Source organism: Cherax quadricarinatus, chromosome 4 (assembly GCF_038502225.1).
Source record: "Cherax quadricarinatus isolate ZL_2023a chromosome 4, ASM3850222v1, whole genome shotgun sequence".
Taxonomy (NCBI): domain Eukaryota; kingdom Metazoa; phylum Arthropoda; class Malacostraca; order Decapoda; family Parastacidae; genus Cherax; species Cherax quadricarinatus.
The window spans coordinates 5,010,679-5,032,848 of NC_091295.1; the positions used below are offsets into that span (position 1 = coordinate 5,010,679).

Below are 22,170 nucleotides of genomic sequence, written 5' to 3' on the forward strand. Positions count from 1 at the left end.
AATGGGCGTGCGCACTCAGTGTGCACAGTATGAAAAAAATTGGGGACACCTGGGTACCACATGGTAGGTCCAGTTACATTCAGCTCCATCTTGGGTCAGCATCATGGTACATCCTCATGATTCACTCACGCCTCGTCGTATTAACACTACTATTACAGAGGTACAAAAAATACAGGTAAGAGCAGCATGCCAAAGCCACTTATATGCATAGCATTACGGGCTGGCTTAAAATTAACTTAAGATTAACTAAGCAATGATGAAATCAGTGATAAAACATTATTGTAAACAGATAACTATAAAGCACAAATGAGTATTACAAAGACAGGTCATATGGTTGCATGCATTGCTGTACATTCAGTCGAATGGAGTATTCTGTTAGGTAGTGCATTTAAAAAAATAATAAAGTTAGATTGGGTCCTAGGTTTAACATTTGTGTGATATAATTGTGAGTAACATATAGGATATACAATTTATAAGGTTCAGTTATTCAGTATTTATTTGGTTTTGAGTGAGTAAGTGATCTTTGAGAAGAGACTTGAATTTATAAACAGGTAGTGTTTCTTTTATATTTACAGGTAATGAATTCCAGATTTTAGGGCCTTTTATGTGCATTGAGTTTTTGCATAGCGTGAGATGGACACGAGGAACATCAAAGAGTGATCTGTGCCTTGTGTTATGGTCATGTGTTCTGTTGAGGTTGGCAAGGAGATGTTTGAGGGGAGGGTTAATATCAGAGTTAAGTGTTCTATGTATGTAATAGGTGCAATAATAAGTATGGATGTTTTGTATGGTGAGTAGGTTGAGTGTTTTGAATATTGGTGGAGTGTGTTGCCTGTAGTGAGAATTTGTTATCATTCTAACTGCAGCCTTTTGTTGGGTAATTAGTGGTCTGAGATGGTTAATTGTTGTTGATCCCCATGCACAAATTCCATAGGTGAGATAGGGGTAAATAAGAGAGTGATAAAGGGCCAGGAGGGCTGACTGTGGAACATAGTACCGTATCTTCGATAGTATGCCTACAGTCTTGGAAATTTTCTTAGAAATTTGTTGTATATGTGTATGAAATTTGAGTCTATTATCGAGGTGGATTCCTAGGAATTTTCCCTCTGTTAGCTTTGTGATAGGTGATCCGTTTATTGTTATGTTAAGAGGTACATCTGTAGCTCTGTTACCAAACTGAATGAAGTAGGTTTTGTCAATGTTTAGTGTAAGTTTGTTAGTCCTCATCCAGGTAGATATTTTCTGTAATTCGGTGTTTACAGTATTGGCTAGCGTGACTGGGCTCGGGTGAGAGAAGACGTATGTAGTGTCATCTGCAAAAAGTGTGGGTTTGAGTAATTGCGAAGCATTTGGTAGGTCATTTATGTATAGGAGAAAGAGAAGAGGGCCAAGGACACTTCCCTGTGGGACACCAACTGTAATTGGTTGTGCGGAAGAGCTTGCCCCATTTGCGTACACATATTGGCTTCTGTTGCTGAGGTAAGACTTGAGGTAGTTGAGGGAGTGCCCTCTAATACCATAGTGTGGCAATTTTACGTGGAGCAAGTCATGGTCAACTGTATCAAAAGCTTTACGTAAGTCAATGAAGATCCCCAGTGGGACTTCTTTTTTCTCTATTGCAGTGTATATATGTTCTAGCATGTGTATAATAGCATCATTAGTATTTTTATTAGGCCTGAATCCAAATTGGCAGGGGTTGAGAATGTTTTGGGAGATGAGGTATCGAGGAAAGTGACATAGATCGTGAGTTTAGTGGATTTGACACCAATTGGGCCAGTAATATTCAAGAAATTAGTGAAAATGTCAACAATAACCCAGATGACCCTCAGCCCATCACCTCTGGGGTAGCGACACCTGTCCTAGGGCCAAGCACCTCTGCGGTAGCCAGTGTGGCCACAGCAGACCCTAGGTCAAGCACTTCTGGGGTGGCCAGTGTGGCCACACAAGACCCTGGGCCAAGCACCTCTGGAGTGGTGAGTGTTACCCATAGGCAACTTCGCAAGAGGAAACTATCATTTTCCTGGTGTTTTAGTGATAGTGAAAGTGATGTAAGTGACGATGAGATTGATTTTATGGCATTCGAGGATTTGTCTAGCGATAGTGAGGTTCATTATTCACCAGTGAAGCATACTTTTAGGCGTTGTTATCTATGTTCAGGCAGTGTGCCATATGCAATCCCCAAGGGTCGTGGCAGGTCATGATCCAAAACCCCGGCCACTGGTAGTGAAAGTGATCATGAAGGCGAGCATGCAGGGATGGAGGAAGTAGTGGTGGGTGGCATGGTGCCTGGACCACATAGCGCAGTGGGTGGACAGACAAAGGACTGCCTGGCATCCCCTCAACCATGTGCTGCCTCCACTCCTGTTCCTCCTCCTGCTCTCTCTTGCCCCATGCCACAGGTCCACTCTGCACCATGTGATTGTGAGTGGAACTGGACACAAAGTATATTCGTGCCACAGCCTTGTGATTTTGATGCGAGTGGAAGCGGTATCCAGCCAGAATGTCCCATAACAAATGAGTCTACAGAGTTAGACCATTTCCAGTTGTACTTTAATGAGCCTATAATGGACTTGATAGTGACCCAGACAAACAATTATTACCGATATGTCATGGACAACATAACAGAGGTTGGAGAATCGTCATGGCTGCTCAGGTGGAAGGACACAACAGTGGCTGAAATGTATTTATTCTTTGCCACTGTCATGCTTATGCCACATATCTATAAGAACAATATACATAATTACTGGTCCACAGACCACTTCATCAGTACTTCAGTTTTCTGTGACCTCCTTCCCTGTAACAAATTCACTCTGTTGCTACGAATGTTGCACTTCTCAGACAGAAATACACCAAACAGAAATGACCTTCTTTACAAAATTCAAGAAGTGTTTATGTATTTGAAGCAGAAATTCAGTGCATACTTTTATCCCTTCAAGAACATTGTTCTTGATGAGTCCTTGATTCTGTTGAAGGGACGCCTGTCATTCAAGCAATATATACCGAGCAAACAATCGCTTTGGTATAAAACTTTTTGTTATGTGTGACTGTGAGAGTGGTCTTGTGTTGGATGTTATTGTATACACCAGGAGAAATACACTCGATGATGACAGACGGATGTTGGAAATTTCCGGTGATGTTGTTCGCAGGATGATGGAACCGTACGTTGGCAAGGGCCATACGTTGTACACAGACAACTGGTATATAAGCCCTATGCTCACTGATTTCCTACATGTGAACAATACTGATATATGTGGAACAGTGAGAAGGAATAGAAAACATATGCCAAGGTTCAGTGGAGGCAGTGTTGAAGGTGCAGTGCAAGTGTTACATGCTATTGACATCATGGCACTGACGTGGCATGACAAACGGGACGTGACATTGCTGTCAACCATCCACAGAAACAAGATGGTACAGACAGACAGACTGAGCAAGTTCAACAAAGAACCTATTGTTAAGCCAGCTGCTGTCGTGGACTATACGAACAATATGCGACTAGTTGACAAGTGTGACATGATGATAGGTTTTGGTGACTGTGTGCGTAGGAGTCGCAAGTGGTATATAAAACTGTTTTTTCACCTTGTAGACATTGCAGTGCTCAATGCATTCAATATGTACTTAATAAAGACTGGAAAATGACAACATTTTGCAGAATTCTCTCTGAATGTTGTCCAACAGATAGCAAGAAAGTATGGTACCACACCTGTACCTGCCCCTCAAGGCATATGATAGGCATATGATAGAGTGGATAGGGGAGCAATGTGGCAGATGTTGCAAGTATATGGAATAGGTGGTAAGTTACTAAATGCTGTAAGGAGTTTTTATGAGGATAGTGAGGCTCAGGTTAGGGTGTGTAGAAGAGAGGGAGACTAATTCCCGGTAAAAGTAGGTCTTAGACAGTGATGTGTAATGTCACCATGGTTGATTAATATATGTATAGATGGGGTTGTAAAAGAAGTAAATGCTAGGGTGTTCAGGAGAGGGGTGGGATTAAATTATGGGGAATCAAATACAAAATGGGAATTGACACAGTTGCTTTTTGCTGATGATACTGTGCTCATGGGAGATTCTAGAGAAAAATTGCAAAGGTTAGTGGATGAGTTTGGGAGTGTGTGTAAAGGTAGAAAGTTGAAAGTGAACATAGAAAAGAGTAATGTGATGAGGGTATCAAATGATTTAGACAAAGAAAAATTGGATATCAAATTGGGGAGGACGAGGAGTATGGAACAAGTGAATGTTTTCAGATATTTGGGAGTTGACATGTCAGCGGATGGATTTATGAAGGATGAGGTTAATCATAGAATTGATTAGGGAAAAAAGGTGAGTGGTGCGTTGAGGTGTATGTGGAGACAAAAAAACATTGTCTATGGAGGCAAAGAAGGGAATGTATGAAAGTATAGTAGTAACAACACTTTTATGTGTGTGTGAAGCTTGGGTTGTGAATGCAGCAGCGAGGAGGCGGCTGGAGGCAGTGGAGATGTCCTGTTTGAGGGCAATGTGTGGTGTAAATATTATGCAGAAAATTCGGAGTGTGGAAATTAGGAAAAGGTGTGGAGTTAATAAAAGTATTAGTCAGAGGGCTGAAGAGGGATTGTTGAGGTGGTTTGGTCATTTAGAGAGAATGGATCAAAGTAGAATGACATGGACAGCGTATAAATCTGTAGGGAAAGGAAGGCGGGGTAGGGGTTGTCCTCGAAAAGGTTGGAGGGAGGGGGTACAGGAGGTTTTGTGGGCGAGGGGCTTGGACTTCCAGCAGGTGTGCGTGAGCGTGTTAGATAGGAGTGAATGGAGATGAATGGTATTTGGGACCTGACGATCTGTTGGAGTGTGAGCAGGGTAATATTTAGTGAAGGGATTCAGGGAAACCGGTTATTTTTATATAGCCGGACTTGAGTCCTGGAAATGGGAAGTACAATGCCTGCACTCTAAAGGAGGGGTTCAGGATATTGGCAGTTTGGAGGGATATGTTGTGTATCTTTATACGTATATGCTTCTAAACTGTTGTTTTTTGAGCACCTCTGCAAAAGCAGTGATTGTGTGTGAGTGAGGTGAAGGTGATGAAAGTATTTTCTTTTTGGAGATTTTCTTTCTTTTTTGGGTCACCCTGCCTTGGTGGGAGACGGCCAACTTGTTTAAAAAAAAAAAAAAACTTCCACATTTCCAAAGCATTACTGGGACCTATAAATTGTATATATTTCAAGACAATAGTTAATGGACAAGGGAGGTGTAAATGTCCACCTGCCAGTGTGTTTGTAACGATTTGAATACAATTTCAGTGCCTAATGCTAGTTTCAGAACAAAGATTGGTTATGAAATGACAAGAACTACTATAAATTGTAATTTTTTATTTTATTTTTATTATCACACTGGCCAATTCCCACCAAGGCAGGGTGGCCTGAAAATGAAAAACTTTCACCATCATTCACTCCATCACTGTCTTGCCAGAAGGGTGCTTTACACTACAGTTTTTAAACTGCAACATTAACACCCCTCCTTCAGAGTGCAGGCACTGTACTTTCCATCTCCAGGACTCAAGTCCGGCCTGCCGGTTTCCCTGAACCCCTTCATAAATGTTACTTTGCTCACACTCCAACAGCACGTCAAGTATTAAAAACCATTTGTCTCCATTCACTCCTATCAAACACGCTCACGCATGCCTGCTGGAAGTCCAAGCCCCTCGCACACAAAACCTCCTTTACCCCCTCCCTCCAACCTTTTCTAGGCCGACCCCTACCCCGCCTTCCTTCCACTACAGACTGGTACACTCTTGAAGTTATTCTGTTTCTCTCCATTCTCTCTACATGTCCGAACCACCTCAACAACCCTTCCTCAGCCCTCTGGACAACAGTTTTGGTAATCCCGCACCTCCTCCTAACTTCCAAACTACGAATTCTCTGCATTATATTCACACCACACATTGCCCTCAGACATGACATTTCCACTGCCTCCAGCCTTCTCCTCGCTGCAACATTCATCACCCATGCTTCACACCCATATAAGAGCGTTGGTAAAACTATACTCTCATACATTCCCCTCTTTGCCTCCAAGGGCAAAGTTCTTTGTCTTCACAGACTCCTAAGTGCACCACTCACCCTTTTCCCCTCATCAATTCTATGATTCACCTCATCTTTCATAGACCCATCCGCTGACACGTCCACTCCCAAATATCTGAATACATTCACCTCCTCCATACTCTCTCCCTCCAATCTGATATCCAATCTTTCATCACCTAATCTTTTTGTTATCCTCATAACCTTACTCTTTCCTGTATTCACTTTTAATTTTCTTCTTTTGCACACCCTACCAAATTCATCCACCAATCTCTGCAACTTCTCTTCAGAATCTCCCAAGAGCACAGTGTCATCAGCAAAGAGCAACTGTGACAACTCCCACTTTATGTATGATTCTTTATCTTTTAACTCCACGCCTCTTGCCAAGACCCTCGCATTTACTTCTCTTACAACCCCATCTATAAATATATTAAACAACCACGGTGACATCACACATCCTTGTCTAAGGCCTACTTTTACTGGGAAATAATTTCCCTCTTTCCTACATACTCTAACTTGAGCCTCACTATCCTCGTAAAAACTCTTCACTGCTTTCAGTAACCTACCTCCTACACCATACATCTGCAACATCTGCCACATTGCCCTCCTATCCACCCTGTCATACGCCTTTTCCAAATCCATAAATGCCACAAAAACTCTGACCACTTTGTTGGATAGTTGAAATCGGTAAATGGGTGGTTTCTTGTACTCATTCGATAGAAAAAAACGGAGTTCTAGCGACATAGTTATTTTTTTTGTCGACTAGTGCACTGGAATTGGCCGAAAATGGGGCTCAAAGTGGGCAAAATCGCAGATGCATAAACATCGTCGAGACCGTTAACTTAGCGAGAGCATAATTCCATAAGTTTTCCATCAAAGTTCATACTTTTGGTGTCATTATGATCGGGAAAAGATTCTCTATCTTTTCACAAGAAAAAATAATTTTTTTTTTTTTAAATTTTGGCGACCCTGAGAACAAGTCTCTGAGAGGGCCTAGCGACCCTCAAAGGGTTAAAATGGGAGTGTTAATGCAACATAGCATCAGTGAATCCCTGGCATTTGCCATGGTATTTGCTCTAGCTGGCACTCAATTGAACTGGTGCTCCCACAAGGTACTAAGTGCTCCCAGATTTTTTTTTAATAGTGTGCACACTGAGTGCACAGACCCATTGTTTCATGTCTAGGCGACTCAAGCTTATTGTGCCAAATTTGAAGGAATGAAAAATAAAACGTTGATCTACGTTTGGAGCGCTACAAGTGCAAATGTAGGTCTACATTTGGACAGTTTAACCCTTTGAGGGTCGACAGGCCCTCTCCGAAACTCGTTCTCAGGGTCGGCCAAATTAAAAAAAAAAAAAAATCTCTTATGAAAAGATAGAGAATCTTTTCCCGATCATAAGGACACCAAAAGTTTGAAATTTGATGGAAAACTCATGGAATTATGCTCTCGCAAAGTTAGCGGTCTCGGCAATGTTTACGCATCGGCGATTTTGCCCACTTTGAGCCCCATTTTCGGCCAATTCCACTGTACTAGCCGACAAAAAACATGAATATTTCGCTAGAACTCCATTTTTTCTATCGAATGGGTGCAAGAAACCACCCATTTATGAAATTCAACTATCCTGTACAGTGGTCAGAATTTAGCAATTTTGCCAATTTCACACAAATTTCAAAAGATGCCAATTTCCGAATAGGGTCCAGAATAAACAAGAAAGACATTCCTGGCACTAAAGTGACATTTCCTCTGGTTATTAGTCACGTCTCAAGGCCCCTCTTATATTCTTTTGCTTTCCACTTTGAATTTTTATTCTCACAAAAAATATAAGATTTACTGTTATGCAGACTACTGCATTAGTGTAAAAAATGGTATAAATATTATTGGCACACTTGTGAAAGAATATTAGACTCACCAGTTGATGTGTATTGGACGCTTGGCACGATTTGTTTACTTTTGAAATTTTGTAAAAATCGAAAATTTCTGCTACTTTGAGCTCAATTTCAAGGTACCTTTCATTGTAAAACCAGTCAAAATCATCTCAATTTCTGTAATATGTCTTCCATTCTATAAAATGAGACCAAGAAAACTAGAATACAACAATAAATACCACACGAAAATACAGTGGAAAGTCGCTGTTTTATTCCAAAAACACGGTCAAAGTTTTTTTTTCTCATTATGCACTGTGTGCTGCAGGATTTTTTTAGACTGAGCACACTGACCAGATAGACCCATTCTTTCATATGAAGGCCTACCAGCTTTCTCTTGCTAGATTTGAGGGCGCTAGAATTTAGGCGTACTAGTACGTCAAAAACCCTGGGTCGTAAGCCGTACTAGTACGTCCGAAACCCTCAAAGGGTTAAGGGTTAAAACAGTGAATTTGCAGTGTATTTTTGTATAGTTTTTAAGATTGTATTCTCAACTTTTTGGTCTCATCTGATGTTCTTCAATAGGACATTTGAGGCAGTAGACAATGATAAAGAATATGATATTGTTTATACGTATTTGGATTTTAGTAAAGCCTTCAATAGAGTACCTCACTTAAGGAAAGTGGCAGCTCATGGTATAGGAGGTAAAGTTCTAGCATGGATAGAGGCATGGCTTACCAACAGAAAGCAGACAGTTTCCATTAACCCTTTCACGGTTTCGGCCGTACTAGTACGGCTTACGCACCAGGGTCCATGACGTACTAGTACTCATAAATTCTAGCGACTTCAAATCTAGTGAGAGAAAGCTGGTAGGCCTGCTTATGAAAGAATGGGTCTAGGCGGTCAGTGTGCGCAGTATAAAAAAAATCCTGCAGCACACAGTGCGTAATGAGGAAAAAAACTTTGACCGTGTTTTTGGATTAAAACAGCGACTTTGCACTGTATTTTCGTATGGTATTTATTGTTGTATTCTAGTTTTCCTGGTCTCTTTGTATAGAATGGAAGACATATTACAGAAATTGAGATGATTTAAACTGGTTTTGCAATGAAAAGTACCTTGAAATTGAGCTCAAAGTAGCAGAAATGTTCGATTTTCACCAAAGTTCAAAAGTAAACAGTCATGCTACACATCCAATACACGTCAACTGGTGAGTCTAATATTCTTTCACAAGTGCGCTGATATTATTTATACCATTTCTACACTAATGCAGTAGTCTGCATAACAGTAAATCTTCTATTTTTTGTGAGAATAAAATTTCAAAATGGAAAGCAAAAGAGTGTAAGAGGGGCATGGGGACATGACTAATGAACAGAGGAAATGTTATTTTAGTACCAGGAATGTCTTTCTTGTTTATTCTGGACCCTATTTGGAAATCGGCATCTTTTGAAATTTGTGTAAAATTGGCAAAATTGCTGACTTCTGACCACTGTATTGGATAGTTGAAATCGGTAAATGGGTGGTTTCTTGTACTCATTCGATAGAAAAAGTGGAGTTCTAGCAAAATAGTTATGATTTTTGTCGACTAGTAAATAGGAATTGGCTGAAAATAGGGCTCAAAGTGGGCAAAATCGCTGATGCGTGAACATCGTCGAGACTGCTAACTTCGCGAGAGCATAATTCTGTAAGTTTTCCATCAAATATCATACTTTTGGTGTCATTATGATCGGGAAAAAATTCTCTATCTTTTCATAAGAAAAAATAATTTTTGTTTTTTTTGAAATTTGGGGGACCCTGAGAACAAGTCTCTGAGAGGGCCTGTGGACCCTGAAAGGGTTAATCCTTTGACTGTCGTGACCCCAAATTTAAAAAAAAAAAAAAATCTTATGAAATGATAGAGAATCTTTTCCCAATGTTAATGACACCAAAAGTACGAAATTTGATGGAAAATTTGTGGAATTACGCTCTTGCAAAGTTAGCAATCTCGGTGATGTTTATGCATCGGGTATTTCGCCCACTTAGAGCCCTATCATCCGCCAATTCCATTCTTCCAGTTGACTAAAATCATAGCTGTTTCACTAGAACTCCATTTGTTCTGTTGATTGAGTACAAGAAATTTCCCGTTTACCAATTTCAACTACCCAATAAAGTGGTCAGAAATTGGCAATTTAGCCAATTTCACACAAATTTCAAAAGATGCCCATTTCAAAATAGTTCAGAATAAACAAGACAGACATTCCTGGCGTAAAATAACATTTTCTCTGTTCATTATTCACATCTCCAGGCCCCTCTTATATTATTCCTGATTTCCATTTTGAATTTTTATTCTCACAAAAATAGAATATTTACTGTTATGTCAGACTACTGCATTATAATATTTTTTTTTTTTTTTTTATTATCACACCGGCCGATTCCCACCAAGGCAGGGTGGCCCGAAAAAGAAAAACTTTCACCATCATTCACTCCATCAATGTCTTGCCAGAAGGGTGCTTTACACTACAGTTTTTAAACTGCAACATTAACACCCCTCCTTCAGAGTGCAGGCACTGTACTTCCCATCTCCAGGACTCAAGTCCGGCCTGCCGGTTTCCCTGAATCCCTTCATAAATGTTACTTTGCTCACACTCCAACAGCACGTCAAGTATTAAAAACCATTTGTCTCCATTCACTCCTATCAAACACGCTCACGCATGCCTGCTGGAAGTCCAAGCCCCTCGCACACAAAACCTCCTTTACCCCCTCCCTCCAACCCTTCCTAGGCCGACCCCTACCCCGCCTTCCTTCCACTACAGACTGATACACTCTTGAAGTCATTCTGTTTCGCTCCATTCTCTCTACATGTCCGAACCACCTCAACAACCCTTCCTCAGCCCTCTGGACAACAGTTTTGGTAATCCCGCACCTCCTCCTAACTTCCAAACTACGAATTCTCTGCATGATATTCACACCACACATTGCCCTCAGACATGACATCTCCACTGCCTCCAGCCTTCTCCTCGCTGCAACATTCATCACCCACGCTTCACACCCATATAAGAGCGTTGGTAAAACTATACTCTCATACATTCCCCTCTTTGCCTCCAAGGACAAAGTTCTTTGTCTCCACAGACTCCTAAGTGCACCACTCACTCTTTTTCCCTCATCAATTCTATGATTCACCTCATCTTTCATAGACCCATCCGCTGACACGTCCACTCCCAAATATCTGAATACGTTCACCTCCTCCATACTCTCTCCCTCCAATCTGATATTCAATCTTTCATCACCTAATCTTTTTGTTATCCTCATAACCTTACTCTTTCCTGTATTCACCTTTAATTTTCTTCTTTTGCACACCCTACCAAATTCATCCACCAATCTCTGCAACTTCTCTTCAGAATCTCCCAAGAGCACAGTGTCATCAGCAAAGAGCAGCTGTGACAACTCCCACTTTGTGTGTGATTCTTTATCTTTTAACTCCACGCCTCTTGCCAAGACCCTCGCATTTACTTCTCTTACAACCCCATCTATAAATATATTAAACAACCACGGTGACATCACACATCCTTGTCTAAGGCCTACTTTTACTGGGAAAAAAATTCCCTCTTTCCTACATACTCTAACTTGAGCCTCACTATCCTCGTAAAAACTCTTCACTGCTTTCAGTAACCTACCTCCTACACCATACACTTGCAACATCTGCCACATTGCCCCCCTATCCACCCTGTCATACGCCTTTTCCAAATCCATAAATGCCACAAAGACCTCTTTAGCCTTATCTAAATACTGTTCACTTATATGTTTCACTGTAAACACCTGGTCCACACACCCCCTACCTTTCCTAAAGCCTCCTTGTTCATCTGCTATCCTATTCTCCGTCTTACTCTTAATTCTTTCAATTATAACTCTACCATACACTTTACCAGGTACACTCAACAGACTTATCCCCCTATAATTTTTGCACTCTCTTTTATCCCCTTTGCCTTTATACAAAGGAACTATGCATGCTCTCTGCCAATCCCTAGGTACCTTACCCTCTTCCATACATTTATTAAATAATTGCACCAACCACTCCAAAACTATATCCCCACCTGCTTTTAACATTTCTATCTTTATCCCATCAATCCCGGCTGCCTTACCCCCTTTCATTTTACCTACTGCCTCACGAACTTCCCCCACACTCACAACTGGCTCTTCCTCACTCCTACAAGATGTTATTCCTCCTTGCCCTATACACGAAATCACAGCTTCCCTATCTTCATCAACATTTAACAATTCCTCAAAATATTCCTTCCATCTTCCCAATACCTCTAACTCTCCATTTAATAACTCTCCACTCCTATTTTTAACTGACAAATCCATTTGTTCTCTAGGCTTTCTTAACTTGTTAATCTCACTCCAAAACTTTTTCTTATTTTCAACAAAATTTGTTGATAACATCTCACCCACTCTCTCATTTGCTCTCTTTTTACATTGCTTCACCACTCTCTTAACTTCTCTCTTTTTCTCCATATACTCTTCCCTCCTTGCATCACTTCTACTTTGTAAAAACTTCTCATATGCTAACTTTTTCTCCCTTACTACTCTCTTTACATCATCATTCCACCAATCGCTCCTCTTCCCTCCTGCACCCACTTTCCTGTAACCACAAACTTCTGCTGAACACTCTAACACTACATTTTTAAACCTACCCCATACCTCTTCGACCCCATTGCCTATGCTCTCATTAGCCCATCTATCCTCCAATAGCTGTTTATATCTTACCCTAACTGCCTCCTCTTTTAGTTTATAAACCTTCACCTCTCTCTTCCCTGATGCTTCTATTCTCCTTGTATCCCATCTACCTTTTACTCTCAGTGTAGCTACAACTAGAAAGTGATCTGATATATCTGTGGCCCCTCTATAAACATGTACATCCTGAAGTCTACTCAACAGTCTTTTATCTACCAATACATAATCCAACAAACTACTGTCATTTCGCCCTACATCATATCGTGTATACTTATTTATCCTCTTTTTCTTAAAATATGTATTACCTATAACTAAACCCCTTTCTATACAAAGTTCAATCAAAGGGCTCCCATTATCATTTACACCTGGCACCCCAAACTTACCTACCACACCCTCTCTAAAAGTTTCTCCTACTTTAGCATTCAAGTCCCCTACCACAATTACTCTCTCACTTGGTTCAAAGGCTCCTATACATTCACTTAACATCTCCCAAAATCTCTCTCTCTCCTCTGCATTCCTCTCTTCTCCAGGTGCATACACGCTTATTATGACCCACTTCTCGCATCCAACCTTTACTTTAATCCACATAATTCTTGAATTTACACATTCATATTCTCTTTTCTCCTTCCATAACTGATCATTTAACATTACTGCTACCCCTTCCTTTGCTCTAACTCTCTCAGATACTCCAGATTTAATCCCATTTATTTCCCCCCACTGAAACTCTCCTACCCCCTTCAGCTTTGTTTCGCTTAGGGCCAGGACATCCAACTTCTTTTCATTCATAACATCAGCAATCATCTGTTTCTTGTCATCCGCACTACATCCACGCACATTTAAGCAACCCAGTTTTATAAAGTTTTTCTTCTTCTCTTTTTTTAGTAATTGTATACAGGAGAAGGGGTTACTAGCCCATTGCTCCCGGCATTTTAGTCGCCTCATACGACACGCATGGCTTACGGAGGAAAGATTCTTTTCCACTTCCCCATGGACAATAGAAGAAATAAAAAAGAACAAGAGCTATTTAGAAAAAGTAGAAAAACCTAGATGTATGTATATATATATATATGCATGTGCGTGTCTGTGAAGTGTGACCAAAGTGTAAGTAGGAGTAGCAAGATATCCCTGTTATCTTAGCGTGTTTATGAGACAGAAAAAGAAACCAGCAATCCTACCATCATGCAAAGCAGTTACAGGTTTTTGTTTCACAGTCATCTGGCAGGACGGTAGTACTTCCCTGGGTGGTTGCTGTCTACCAACCTACTACCTATTATAATAATTGTATTATAATAATTGTATAAATAATGTCAACCCATTCGTGACTGCGTATTAGACTGGTCTGTTGGACACATCTTGGACAATGTTGTCATTTGTTTACTCTCGAACATAGGCAAAAATCAAAAATTTCTGCTACTTTGAGCTCAATTTCAAAATCATCTTCATTTCTGTAATATATCTTCCATTCTATCAAATGAAACCAAGAATTCAAGAATACAACCATAAATTCCATACGAAAATACACTGCAAATTCGCTGTTTTAATTAAACCAGAAACACTGTCTGAGTTTTTTTTCTCATTATGCACTGCGTGCTGTAGGATTTTTTTATACTGCACACACTGACCACGTAGACCCATTCTTTCATACGTAGGCCTACCAGCTTTCTTCCACCAGATTTGAAGGAGCTAGAATTTTGCTGAAATATTACGGGACCGACACTGGCTCTCAAGCCGTAATATTACAGGACCAACACTGTAAGGGTTAAGTCTCTTCTCTAGAAGGTTGTTACCAACACTGGATCACCTTAACATTGGTGGTGATGTTTCAGCAACTTGAGCCTAAAGTCTCTTCGCTAGAAGGGGTGCCACGTCCTAATAGCTGCTTGCCTCACTAACAACTAACCCTTCACCCTTCACCTTTTCACCTTTCCTATAAACTTGCTGACACAGCAGATGAATTGAAACAAATTATGAATATAGATTGTGAAACGTTATAAATTGACTCGGAATAATTTTTACTTTAGTGGCAAGTATCACTTATAAATGTCTAACCATGTTTCCTTCAGTATTTTCCCAAGATTTCATAGTGGGTGTCTTCTCTCACTAAATAAGTACGTAGGCAAGGTGAGAGTTGATGCTCAGCTGTCCACATACCAGCCAGTCTTGACATAAGAGAAATTTAATCATTTTAGAGTTATGAGATTTTGCCTTTAACCCTTTGAGGGCCAACAGGCCCTCTCCCAAACTTGTTCTCAGGGTCGATAAATTTACACAAAAAAACAAAAATTATTTTTCTTGTGAAATTTTTTTTTTTTTCTTGTGAGTATTATAGGCCCCCAAATTTTTTTTGCGATAAATACTTACAGAGAAAACGGAGGCGTGAAATTGACAGAAATTGAATCGCTTATGGCAACATCGCCGACTGCCGGTCACTCGATAATAGTTTATTTTGTTTTTTCTACTTTTTCTTTTATTTTTAATATTTTATTTTTTCAAGTAACTTTTATGGCCTCTGAGACCAATATAAAAACTATTTGCTATATATTCACTCATTGTATACTACACAATAACAGCACAAACTTTACTGTCATTATACTGTTTACAAAACATGTTTACACAAACCAACAATAAAAAAGTGTTGTTTATTAATATTTTTCTATCATATATATATACACATATAAAGTCACTGGACACTTCCCAGAACTGCTACAGCTTCTGTAAAGCTCATAGTTGTTGTGTGGGGGTGGACTTGTAAATATGCTGAATCATCAGCATAATTAGTGTCACAATGACAAATAACACCATCACTCACCACCCTAACTGCCAGTCAACTTCCTCCCCACCCCACCAACCCACATGGAAATAAGTCACTGTCTGAATTTTTTGGGTTTTCCTAGGTTGATGGTCTCCTTCCTTCCTTCCCTCTTTCCTTCCTTCCCTCCTTCCTTCTCTCTTTCCTTCCTTCCCTCCTTCCTTCCCTCTTTCCTTCCTTCCCTCCTTCCTTCCCTCTTTCCTTCCTTCCCTCCTTCCTCTCATCTCTTCCTTTCTTCCTTCTTCTCATCTCTTCCTTCCTTCCTCCCTTTCTTCCTACCTTCCAACCTTCTTCCTTCCTTCCTTCCTTCCTTCTGGTTTCCTGGACATTGCTTTCGGTCACAAACTCCTCAAATCCATGAAATTCATCTTCACTGACACTTCCATCTGTGTTTGAACTGTCACTTGGGAACAAAAGAGCCCCAGTTAGCCGAGGAGTGAGGAGTTTTTTAGCGCTAGACATGGTGAACAAGGTGTAATAAAATGGCTTTCTCACAATGCACCACTGGGTCCCTGATTTTTTTTGTACTGCGCACACTGACCATGGAGACCCATTCTCTCACATCTAGGACTACAAGCCTTTTCCTGCTTGATTTGAGGACATTAGAATTTATGCATACTAGTACATACTAGTACGTACTAAACATACTAGTACGTCGGAAACCCTGAAAGGGTTAAAGCTTTAATTAAAAGTAATATTAATAAAATAAGTAAGTATAGTTGCTGGAATAATTTACAACCAACATGCGTAGTGCAGTGCACCCTGCACCACATAGCGCACTGAAAAATCATATACTTCTTCTCTAGTTTGTGTTCTAAAATCTGTCATTGTTGTGATTATTGTACTCTGTACATGCTACTGTACCTAATTACTCAGAATCAGTGATGCAAACCATACCACAGGTGGGGTTAGAACCTGCGATCAGAGAGTCTCGAAACTCCAGACCAACGAGTTAGCCACTGGGCAGCTAGCTTCAATAGGATCCATACGTGGTATGGTTTGTTTGCAATTGTGTCATTACAATTTCATGAATCAGTGATGCAGATAGTGGTGAGTGTTTACATGTTTACAGTTGGTGTTGTGAGTGAAGCAGAAGCAGAAGCCACCTGTGGACCAATAGTTACCGCCTGGGTGCAGTGGACAGTGGCACGTGTGTCAGCTTCTCTCTATGCCAAGGAGGGTAATGAATTACGAAAGTTGCGGGCAGAAATGGAAGACTTGACAACTGCTCTTGATCTTCACCAGGTGTACTCCAAGGTTAAACTCAAAGTGACTGCAATCAGTGTGCTGCATTTTGCTAAAAGGTAAAAAATCATGTTTTTTTTTTGCTCCATCTTATTCTTCTTCAGTTCACTAATATAATGTTTCCGCTCTCTGAATATTGCCTTTCTCAGTGATTGAAAGTTAAACAACTAAAAAATTAATGCGTAAATATCACTGCGTCAGTGATATTTACACATCAGCAATTATGCCCGCTTTGACTCCCATTTTAGACCAATAACATTATTCCAGTTAACCAAATTCTTAGCTATTTCGCTAGTATTACTTCTGTTTTATTGATTAATAATGGAGCAAGACTATGGATTATACATTGAACATTATGAAGGTGGAAAGTATTGTAATACCAACAATATGGATGGAAAGAAGCAAGTGTACACACTATGGTTCTTGGACCTTGGTTTTGCAATGATCAAGATCCCAGGATCAAAACATATCTACTAAATATGCCCTAAGTATGTGTGTCCTTTCATCCAGTGACCATTATGTATTTGTGTTTTATTAGTCTGCACACTAAACTGTCGTGTCACTAGCTTTATTGCACGAATGAATGATATATTTATTTTTACTGTTCTGATTTCTAAATATAAAAAGAAAATAAAAATTAACCTATATATAACATATAAAAATTAACATATGTAACTACTTAACCCTTAACCCGTAAATGGTCCAGGCAGATCTATGTTCACATGCGTAGTGCTCCAAAAGTAGATCAACTTTTTTTTACATATTTTCAAATACAGTGGACCCCCGGTATTCGATATTAATCCGTTCCTGAGAGCTCATCGAATACCGATAATATCGAAAACCGAATCAATTATCCTCATAAGAAATAATGAAAATCAAATTAATCCGTGCAAGACACCCAAAAGTATGAAAAAAAAAATTACTGCATGAAATATTAAGTTTAATGCAATAGAATAATTACAATAACAATAAAATAATTGACACTTACCTTTAATGAAGATCTGGTGATGATTGATGGGATGGAAGGAGGGGAGAGGTGTTAGTGTTTAGAAGGGGAATCCCCTTCCATTAGGACTTGAGGTAGCAAGTCCTTTTCCAGGGTTACTTCCCTTCTTTTAATGCCACTAGGACCACCTTGAGAGTCACTGGACCTCTGTCGCACAACAAATCTGTCCGTAGAGCTCTGTACCTCCCGTTCCTTTACAATTTGCCTAAAATAGGCCACAACATTGTCATTGTAATAGCTGTGTTAGGGTGATTTTCATCCATAAAGGTTTGCACTTCAACCCACTGTGCACACATTTCCTTAATTTTTGAAGTAGGCACAATGTATTCCACAACTGGTATAGGCTTCTCAGGGTTAGCCCCAAACCCTTCAAAATCTTCCTTAATTTCCATACTAATTCTCACCCTTTTTACCACAGGGTTGGCACTAGAAGCTTTCTTGGGGCCCATGGTGACTTATTTTGCAGAAACAAGCACCAAACACAGTGATAATATGGATAATATGGAATGTACCGAATGTATCCTTAGATGCGCGCACACTGGCTGGCTTGTAAACACTGGCACACAAGGGGCAGTTCAGGCCACATGTGGACAGGTCTCGTACGAATCGTATCGAATACCGAGGAAAATTTTTTGCGACATAATGCATCGAATACCGGATTTATCGAATACCGATGCCATCGAATACTGGGGGTCCACTGTATAACAAAAAAAAAAGTAGATCAAAGTTTTTTTACACATTTTCAAATGTAAAAAAAAAAAGATCTACTTTTTTTATATACTTTAAAATGTTGAAAAAACGTATATATACGTTTGGACCGTTTACGGGTTAAACTGTCCAAACGTAGATCTACGTTTTTTCAACATTTGAAAGTATGTAAAAAAAGTAGACCTTCTTTTTTTTTTACATTTGAAAATGTGTAAAAAACCTTGATCTACGTGTTTTTTTTTGTTATATTTGAAAATATGTAAAAAAAGTAGATCTACTTTTGGAGCACTACGCATGTGAACGTAGATCTGTTTGGACAGTTTAAGGGTTACTAACTGTTGCACATGTAGCTCCATGCCATAGACTCCTTTTAAAGAATCTTGGCAGGTGTGTGGCATCAGTGGAGGAATTAGTTTTGTAAAGGGCATCCTAAGGTCTTTGTGTATGTTCAACTTGTAGCTGTACAGCTGCAAAAAAGTGTTCCTGGACAGTGTCTCCTGGGGAAAAATAATATCAGGCAACTCAGACATAGTAAACAGAGGAGTGAAGACTATTTTTATGAATGAATTAGTACAGCTTGTAACGACGACGGTGAATGGTCAACAAAATCAATTGTCGATACTGTTCGTGCATGGGCTGTGTGACCCTAGCAGGTTTAGCACTTCTTTTTGATTATAATAATAATAACCTAAATAGAAATAGATTTATGAATGTATACATTAATTAACCCTTAAACTGTCCAAACATGGACAGTTTAGTGTACTGCTCTAAAGGTAGATCTACTTTTTTTTATATATTTTCAAATATATAAAAAAAATAGATCAAAGTTTTTTTTACATACTTTCAAATGTTGAAAAAACGTAGATCTACGTTTGGAGACTTTGAGGGTTAATTACTGTTTGGATATCATATTCAATATTATAAAAACAAAAATTGTTCGAAAAGGTGACCCAATGTACAAGGTAAGTATGTATTATGATTGATAACAGGTCCACTATCATCAGTCATGTCTACTTGTGTAAAGCATAACTTGGATGGATGAGGTCTATATTATGTCTTACAGAAAACTGTTAATTTGCATAAGTAATTTAAAATAATACTTCACTAAGGTGTTCTTTAACTCTTTCAGTGTCCAGACCCCCAATCTGAAACTTGTCCGTGGGGTCCAAGAATGTTCAAAAAAGTTTTTTGTTATTTTTTCTTACAATATGGTAGAGAATCTTTTTTTCTGAAGGTAATAAAACAAAAAATATGAAATTTGATGGAAAATTGATGAAATTACGCTTTCGCAAAATTTTGCTGCGTCAGCGATATTTACGTATCGGCAATTATGCCCACTTTGACTCCCATTTTAGGCCAATAACATTATTCCAATTAACCAGATTCTTAGCCATTTTGCTAGTATTACTTCTATTTTATTGATTGAGCACAAGAAATCACTCAATCAACTATGTCAACTACCCAATAAAGAGATCGGAAATTGGTAATTTGGCCACTTTCACACAAAGTTCAAAATATTCCAGTTTCAAAATTGAGTCAAAAATAAACAATGCAGACATTCCTGGCACTGAAATAACATTTCCTCTGTTGATTAGTTATGTTTCCAGGCTTTACAGATGAATTCCATTTTTATTTTTTATTCACATAATGAATTTTTATTCACACAAAAAAATAGATGATTTACTGTTATGCAATATTGTAATAATTGTATTAATAATATCAGCGCATTCATGAGCACACTTTAGACCCACCAGCTGATGTGTGATGTCATTTGTTCACTCTTGAACATTGGCAAAAATCAAACAATTCCGTTTCTTTGAGCTCAGTTTCAAGCCATTTTCAGTGCTAAAACCAATCAAAATCAACTCTATTTCTGTAATATATATTCCATTCTATCAAATGAGACCAAGAAATCGCAAATACAACTGTAAAAAACATACAAAAAAACACTGCAAAGTCGCTGTTTTAATCCAAAATTATGACCGCAGTTTTTTCTCTCATGAACTGCGTGCTGCAGGATATGTTTTATGTGGTGCACACATACTACATAGATGTGTTCTCTCATTTCTAGGCCCAGATTTACCACTAACTGTTTTCTGAGTGAGATGAGCTCATGGCATAGATCTACAGTTTGGACCCTGGCTGCAAAACCGTAGATCTACGGGACAGACCCTGAAAGGGTTCAAGAACAGCTTGGTTAGTGGAGTGTTATTTTAAATTATATGTTATGCCAATTAACAGTATTCTGTAAGACATGTAGACCTTATCTATTAAAAATATGCTTTTCGTGAGTAGATATGACTAATGTATGATGATTACAGATCTGATGATTTCGGGCCTTAGGTTGAGGGAGCATTGCTTCATTCCTACTCAACTTTCCTCAGGCACATATTTCTCCCTCTTCCAGGAAGGTGATTCACTGGGCCTCGCAATGACATTTCATTCCTGTATCTTTCTGGGATAAAGATAGAAATGTTAAAAGCAGGTGGGGATATAGTTTTAGAGTGGTTGGTGCAATTATTTAATAAATGTATGGATGAGGGTAAGGTACCTAGGGATTGGCAGAGAGCATGCATAGTTCCTTTGTATAAAGGCAAAGGGGATAAAAGATTAGGTGATGAAAGATTGAATATCAGATTGGAGGGAGAGAGTATGGAGGAGGTGAACGTATTCAGATATTTGGGAGTGGACGTGTCAGCGGATGGGTCTATGAAAGATGAGGTGAATCATAGAATTGATGAGGGAAAAAGAGTGAGTGGTGCACTTAGGAGTCTGTGGAGACAAAGAACTTTGTCCTTGGAGGCAAAGAGGGGAATGTATGAGAGTATAGTTTTACCAACGCTCTTATATGGGTGTGAAGCGTGGGTGATGAATGTTGCAGCGAGGAGAAGGCTGGAGGCAGTGGAGATGTCATGTCTGAGGGCAATGTGTGGTGTGAATATAATGCAGAGAATTCGTAGTTTGGAAGTTAGGAGGAGGTGCGGGATTACCAAAACTGTTGTCCAGAGGGCTGAGGAAGGGTTGTTGAGGTGGTTCGGACATGTAGAGAGAATGGAGCGAAACAGAATGACTTCAAGAGTGTATCAGTCTGTAGTGGAAGGAAGGCGGGGTAGGGGTCGGCCAAGGAAGGGTTGGAGGGAGGGGGTAAAGGAGGTTTTGTGTGCGAGGGGCTTGGACTTCCAGCAGGCATGCGTGAGCGTGTTTGATAGGAGTGAATGGAGACAAATGGTTTTTAATACTTGACGTGCTGTTGGAGTGTGAGCAAAGTAACATTTATGAAGGGATTCAGGGAAACCGGCAGGCCGGACTTGAGTCCTGGAGATGGGAAGTACAGTGCCTGCACTCTGAAGGAGGGGTGTTAATGTTGCAGTTTAAAAACTGTAGTGTAAAGCACCCTTCTGGCAAGACAGTGATGGAGTGAATGATGGTGAAAGTTTTTCTTTTTCGGGCCACCCTGCCTTGGTGGGAATCGGCCGGTGTGATAAAAAAAAAAAAAAAAAAAAAAAAAAAGTCTGTTTTGGTAATCCCGCACCTCCTCCTAACTTCCAAACTACGAATTCTCTGCATTATATTCACACCACACATTGCCCTCAGACATGACATCTCCACTGCCTCCAGCCTTCTCCTCGGGTGATGAATGTTGCAGCGAGGAGAAGGCTGGAGGCAGTGGAGATGTCATGTCTGAGGGCAATGTGTGGTGTTAATATAATGCAGAGAATTCGTAGTTTGGAAGTTAGGAGGAGGTGCGGGATTACCAAAACTGTTGTCCAGAGGGCTGAGGAAG

At 39.7% G+C, this 22,170-nt stretch overlaps 1 protein-coding gene across 1 annotated transcript in view; it reads left to right on the forward strand.

Moving 5' to 3' along the window:
- Vps13B (vacuolar protein sorting 13B) overlaps positions 1 to 22,170 on the forward strand; it is a 394,231-nt gene that overhangs the window by 191,317 nt on the left and 180,744 nt on the right. The window contains exon 21 of the mRNA XM_070098172.1: positions 16,500 to 16,731. Within this exon, the coding sequence (XP_069954273.1) occupies positions 16,500 to 16,731 (232 nt within the window). The remainder of the gene's footprint in view (positions 1 to 16,499; positions 16,732 to 22,170) is intronic.